This window comes from Chelmon rostratus, chromosome 13 (assembly GCF_017976325.1).
Source record: "Chelmon rostratus isolate fCheRos1 chromosome 13, fCheRos1.pri, whole genome shotgun sequence".
Taxonomy (NCBI): domain Eukaryota; kingdom Metazoa; phylum Chordata; class Actinopteri; order Chaetodontiformes; family Chaetodontidae; genus Chelmon; species Chelmon rostratus.
Window position 1 is genome coordinate 22,508,406 of NC_055670.1, and position 6,777 is coordinate 22,515,182.

At 42.3% G+C, this 6,777-nt stretch overlaps 1 protein-coding gene across 1 annotated transcript; it reads right to left on the reverse strand.

The window, feature by feature from the left end:
- Positions 1 to 588: 588 nt before the first annotated feature.
- On the reverse strand, positions 589 to 5,783 carry LOC121616561 (receptor activity-modifying protein 1-like). The gene is made up of 4 exons (XM_041951380.1): positions 5,653 to 5,783; positions 4,688 to 4,733; positions 3,909 to 4,047; positions 589 to 1,391 (listed from the first exon to the last, which is right to left on the reverse strand). The coding sequence occupies exons 2-4, from the start codon at positions 4,731 to 4,733 to the stop codon at positions 1,133 to 1,135; spliced, it is 444 nt and encodes a 147-aa protein (XP_041807314.1). The 5' UTR covers positions 5,653 to 5,783; the 3' UTR covers positions 589 to 1,132.
- Between the last annotated feature and the right edge of the window lie 994 nt (positions 5,784 to 6,777).

A 6,777-nucleotide genomic window follows, 5' to 3' on the forward strand; every position in this document is an offset into this window, starting at 1 on the left:
GCTCATTTGACGCCATGATTTCCACAAAACTTCAGTATTTATCTCAAAGCACTGTCAGAGCTGCTTTTCTTTAAACCTCTAGAGCACAGGAAGCAAGTTCAGAGCAACTCGCAGTAACGAGCCAAGTGGAGGTGTGACGGTTAAAGTGTTGGTAATGAAACCGAGCAACATGGCGGTGTTCTCCTCATTGCATCGCCGCATGCTCGACTCTCTTCGGTTGCCCTCTTGTTTACTTCTCCTCTCTGCCATGCTCGGCACAGCGCAGAGCTGCAGATCTGGGTGTTGATTCTCGGTGAGATTAGCAGTTGCAGCATCATTAGATCTGAAGTTGAGACAGCGTTGCTAAATGGAGCTTTACGTTGACACACAGCTGGTCTAACACAACGATCTGATGGCAAATGATGAAAATGCAGTGTGTTTGCATTCGTAACACAGACTGACTGTTACTGACTGAGCGGATACTTGAATAGTAGGTCCATTGCTATTGCTGTAAAGAGGTTTTCAAACAACTGTAAAACATTATTTTTTTGTCTGAAATAAATATTTATTATGTGTTTCAAATACAAACAGAATCGTTCTTTTTTGTCATCTTAACTAATTACAGTACAATACAGATTATTCAAGTATCACATAGACCTCTGGAATGAAGCTGAGAAACGGTGCAGTAAATCTTTTTTTTTCCTCTGCTCACTATAGGTGCCAGATGGGTGGGGTTCACCATATATGACAAAATAATGAGTTCCAGAAAGTTGAGACATTCACAGCAAAGAATTCAGACAGTCAAGTATAAATTTCTGTCTAGAGAACGTGTGATATGCTTGATTCATGCTGAGTTGCAGAACCTCATGACACACCCAGCCATTGAGAGGTAGTATAGAACATGTGAGGGGGGAAAATGACAATGATGAATGGCTTTAAAGATGCTTTTGAAGAAATATCAGTCATAGGGTTCACCTTTGATATCATGCAATCTAGTGTTTTCACATATATAATGAGAATAATGAATATTAGAAAAAGACAGTGCCTATAAATGGTATATGTTGATCATTGTTTGTATATCTGTGAATGCATGTGTCATTTTTTATATATGTATATGCATAGGATAGATAGGATAGGAAGATTGTTCAGCTCATCAGAGCCCCAAAGAGCTGGGCATCTCTATGTTGTAGGTGGTGAGTTTAGCACACAGAAGCGGCAGGAGTAGTGTGGTTATGATAACAGGTGCTATTAGCATAATGAGAGTGGTGAGTGGGGGGTCCTGGACCTGCCCACAGGCCGAGAAGTGCGTGTCATGGACCGCCATGAAGACCTTGTCTACCAGAGATCTGTGACCCCGACACCAAGACTCATTGGCCCAGTCGTCCACACAGTGCTTCAGCTTGTTGTAGTTGCTGCAGAAGAAGAGAGCGAAAGCAACAACGTTAATGTGGATGAAGATGGTTGGAGAAGACCTGAGGACTGCACCGCTAACACTGTGAAGTTTGAGATTTGACATTAATTGTAAGCTGAGGATCAGATGTCTCCACCCCTGAACAAAGGGGGAGGTCTACGACAACACTTAGCCCCCGCTAGGGATGCTGTTCTTTCATCCTTTCTCCAACCACTCTGATGACTGCTGTTACACAGCCACGAGCGCTAATGACCCCAGTGGTATCAATGGCCTTGATAACAAGTTTGTACAACAAAGACCAGCTGCCCGAGATCCAGTCCTCCTTGGAAAACCATGACCTGGATGATTCTTCACAGACAGTTTGTTGGAAAAAGTACATTTAGTTAAGTGTAAAGTGTATTTTGGTGCATGTAATTTTCTCTTATTACATAACAGCTGCATGGTGAAACAATGCAAACAGTTCATATTAATAGGCACTTACAGCTACAGCATTACCAGGCGACAGTACATTTTTTTTGGTGGGAATGAAAATCTTGTTCATTGGGTTGTACAACTAATCTAACAGCTGGTCCTCGCATGGCAGCAGAGGAGACAGCGAAATTTGGCAATATTGAAAGAGGGCAGGCTGTTGAAGTTATCCTCCTGGAGGTGAGTCCAAACATTTGATTAGGGACGAGACACCTCCTGCAGTAATTTGATGTCGCAGTGGAAAGGCAATGTGGAGTGGGGCGTGTCCCAGGAACTCCCATGAGTTCCTGTGGGTCTCGTCCAATGGAAAAGCAGGATTCAAACCGAATCTTATACTCAGACAAGGTCATATGACCTGGTTATCGTTCATGCTTTCAGTTTGACATGTCGGCCTCTTTTTGAGGATGAGGTCCCAACATCGTGACATGAAAACAAACATGAAGCATCAAAGTGAAAACACACATCAACATCGGCATGCTAAATACACCACGGCTAAGCTGGGTCACATGACAGGTCAAGGTCAACAGATGTCACAGAAACGCGACACGTGTTCCTGCACGAGTTTTTCAGTTGCCTGGCAGCATTAAAAAGCATCTGTCAAAGCAAAAATTATGGAATTTAGGAAAAAACATCTTTGGGAACCACAGAGTTAAATAAAGCACGGTTTGGAAAGTGGTGACTAATGTACCAATATGATTTAAAGTTAACTGGCTAAAAAAAAAAAGAGGCTGGCATGGTCCTTTAAAGCTGCAATTTTAATATGTAAACTCAGCAGTTTGAGATAATGCAAAGTGAGCCAAAAACATCGAGCCCCAAGCTTTATATAAGTGGAGAAATCACCCACTGATGTTTAGGAGGCAGCTTACGTTTCACTGTTAAGTTTGATATGACACGTCCTCTGGGTGGAGAAGTGACCAAAGCCTCACATAGGCGGCGTAAATCATGCCAACAGTTGTCACTGCAGGACTTTAGTGTGGAAAACATCCACTGACATCGAATCGAGACTGACGGCTGGAAGCTCGATGACCAAACTGGGCTCCTTGTGATGATGGACACCCCACCCTAACACCATCTGAAGACTATGGAACCTCAGCTCCAAACCATGTTAGCTGTAAAATATGGATTACTACAGCCATAATTAAAGTGTACTGAAGTAGCATGGCAAGAGTGAAAGTCTCCACAAACAACTGCCGTCTGGAAATATGAGCCCAGGCGCAAACGTCTCGCACTTTTTCATCAGCAGTTGAATAATTAGCTGAAACTTTGACCGGCACCAAATGCAGTCAGGAAACAGGAAAGTATCCGACTTTCCCATGACTAAAGGTCATATATCTTTACTCAAAAGGCCGCAAAAAAGTGCGTAATGTGCCACTTTATACAGCCGTCCTGTGTTTTCACTCTCTGGACTCGGCAATGTTGAGCTCAGGGACGACTCCCTGCAACACATGCACGCCAGGGCTCAAACAGCAACAGCGTTAACACAGACTCATAGATGGCAGCGGGCGTTTGCATTTGTAATAGCACACATTTGCTATCCAACACAAGTTATCAATTAAGTAGGGACTCCTTTGATATCTCCCATTCTGAGTCTGATCCACCTAAATGTTGTTCAAATACGCATCAGACACACTGACCTAACAACCGCAGCCTCCTCCATCACAACGCAGCAAAGTTCAATAAAAATAAGCATTGTGGATTAATACGATTGATTTGTGTCTGTAGTTGGGCTTCCATCCACTCCTTTTTCAATTTGTGCATTTTCCGCTTGGCTGAGGTGGAAAAGTTGGTCTATCGATAAAAGCAAAGTGCAACGGAAACAGACCTGCGTGTCATAAACAATGACGCATACGAAGCATGTGACTTAAACATGCGCTGAGGCCTGAAGAGATGAAGAATAGCATCAGATCTGTGTGATTGGATATGGATGTTTCCATCTTATATTCTGTGTTGTTTTTCACCTTCTTCTCCTACAATATCAGAAGGTTATTCATATGAAGCGTTCGGGGAAAGAACACTACATTTCCTAAATGATGACAAACAGAAACTCTACCCTTTCACAGCCGGCCACGGGCACCCGTCCTGATAGCCACTTGCCTCCAAGCTCTTGTTGAAGTCCGACAGGCAGTTGTCGACGTTGCTCTCGAACATGTGCCAGTCACATGGTGGAACAACAAATTTTGCAGCCTGTCCTGGAGAAAGCAGACACTTAAAATAAGAGAGAGCAGCAGACCAGACTCTCCACAGAGCTCAAGCCAACCAGCTAACATCATAGACGCAGACATTGAAGCTTAATCTCTGTTGGATATGTGGACAGTAAACAAATCAATCCTAAAAAAAAAACCAAGTACTACTAACATCTTTTATGGTAATAACACCATAGAAAAGCACATACATACATACTGCATACCGTATAGGTATGTGCTGCACACTACAGCCCATTTGGACTCACCCTTACTGAACATGCATGTTTTAGTAGAGATCTTGTCCACAATAAAATAACTAAAATACCTGGAAAAAGTCAGTAAGCAACAACACTCTGCATCACAGAATCTCTGTGACCACCTACACTGTGTTTATACATCCTAACTATCAGTTTATATTTCTTCCATTCCTGCATTAAGGCTGTTGAATGAACATAAAACAGCAATTTGATCAAATCGTTACCTCATGACTCTGAAGTTGTCTGACAAAGTCAGCACGCGTCTGAGTCTGCACCTGCTGTCGTTTGCCAAAAGCATACTTTTGTTGTCAGTTTTCACATTAAAACCCAAGGGCAGCGTCTGTCTATTTGGAGTGTAGCAACCTGGTTATATTTAAATTCTGGCTCACCTGTCCAGACGAAGGTAAGTACCAGCAAGTATGCACTCAACACCATCTATTTGAAAAAAACAACCATGTTATTCAAATGAATTAATTATCATAATGATGTAATCAAGCCGCAGGATGTCTGACAGTGTTCTGCACGGTAAGTGATCGATTTTTTTTGCAACCATACATAAAAAAGATGTGATAAATGAACTTCTGTGCAAAGAACAACAGCTTAATTTTCAAAATGTTTGTGTCTGATGTCTCAGTTTGTGATATCTGTCAATTCCACGCGCACAGGGACATTTTCTCCAGCTGGAAAATGAATTTTCTGCATTTCCTTCCCCACACTTGAGAGATAATGTGCAAGAAAGTTCTTTGATTAAATGCATAACCAGATCTAAAAGGCAGTGCATGACGTCTGTACAAACATTTTATTCCCACAGAGGTGATTCAAAATCTCACAAATATTTAGAGCGAGAGAAGAAGAAACCGCTTCCTCTGTGGTAGTGGATCCGCTACTGCTTCAATTTAACATCTAGCCTCATATTTTATCCAGCTACACGTTTTGAGCCGAAAAAACTAAGATCTGCACGGAGCAGACGTGATGACCATCTGCTTCCTGGACATTCCCACAAATTAATGAATTTATCTCGTGGGAGGCAGACACTGAAAACAGATGTTATCAGGGAATGCAGCGAGAGGAAGGTTTTATTTTTTTTTAACATGCACACATGTAATGTCTCTAATGTCTCTATTTTCATTAAAAAAATATATTGTAAATGCTGTGAACTCTCAAACTGGCAAGTTACTGTAGTTACAGGTCGCTAAGGGAAATCAAAGACTGATAATATTACATAAAATAAATGGATTTTAATCTCTTTAATTTACTTCATAAAACAAAAAAATACTCATTAACTGATAGATAAAATGAATGCCATCTTAAAAAGCTTTAAAATAGAAAGGGAAAACGTTGTATAAGCACATACCCCAGCTTTTTATCTTTGTTTTCTTTCCCCTTGTGGATCCCAGGAGAAAAGCCTCGATTAGAACCTGTGCTGAAGATGCTTCAAATCGTTTACCAGCCAACCAGCAGATGCACAACTGGTCACAAAAAGCCTCTGTGTGATCTGGTCCAGTTTCTTATCGGGGCAACTCAGAGCTAATTGGATTGCGCAACAGCAATGGACAGCCTGCTTCCTTTCCCAGACTGATCCCGGCAGTTCCCATGCTACCCAAAGACTTTTTCCACACACAGCCCCCCAGAGACGCCTGAACTAAGAGGCCTCAATGTCCGCGAGCCTGCGTGGTTGTATGTCACAGATACATTTGATGTCAATGTTCATGTCTTGTGGCAATTCTTATTTTAATTCAAGGTCAGAGGGGCAGGTGTTAGCGATAAGGGGGTGGTCTACTTTCTGCTAACCCACAGAGCCAAAGGTGGAGAAATGCCTCAGACGGGTTGTTCATGTGGAGCTGGCAGACACACAAACAGAAAGTCAAACATTCACAACCAGAAGTAATTTCCAGTTCACCTGAGCCTCATGCTCGGGGGGGGGGGGGGGGGGGGCACAAACCTCAATGTTCCCATCTGCACTGCTGGCTAGAGATGCACGCACGCAGATATGAACATATACACATGCGCACAAACGTCGTTTTATTGCATTTTGGGAAACTAAATTTCATTACATTAGCTCCCGGAGGCTTGGCTTAACATTGGCTGATACTAATCCTGAACCCTAATTAAGTTAGAAACCACCGAACCATGCTGAATGCAGCTGGAGTGAAATCAAACTGGGAACATTTATCCCCAAATGTGGCAGACTGTGGACCACTGGAGTGCAGAAACTCACCCCCACAGAAACACAAACACTTTGATTCCATGACTTTTGTCAGTCAGAACAGCAGACAGCATTTTCCTGCCCTAGATGTTACTGGAACCAGTAGACTCGGTGAGATCCTCGCAACTTAAAAAAGTGTAAATATATTATAACTATTAACTTATTTATAAATTGGCCACTTGGGGGCAGCAGAACACGCTGAAACACAACATTTACATATTATCACCTTATAATCTTCTCTTAGCTCGCTTTTGGTCTCCTCCTGAGAGAAAT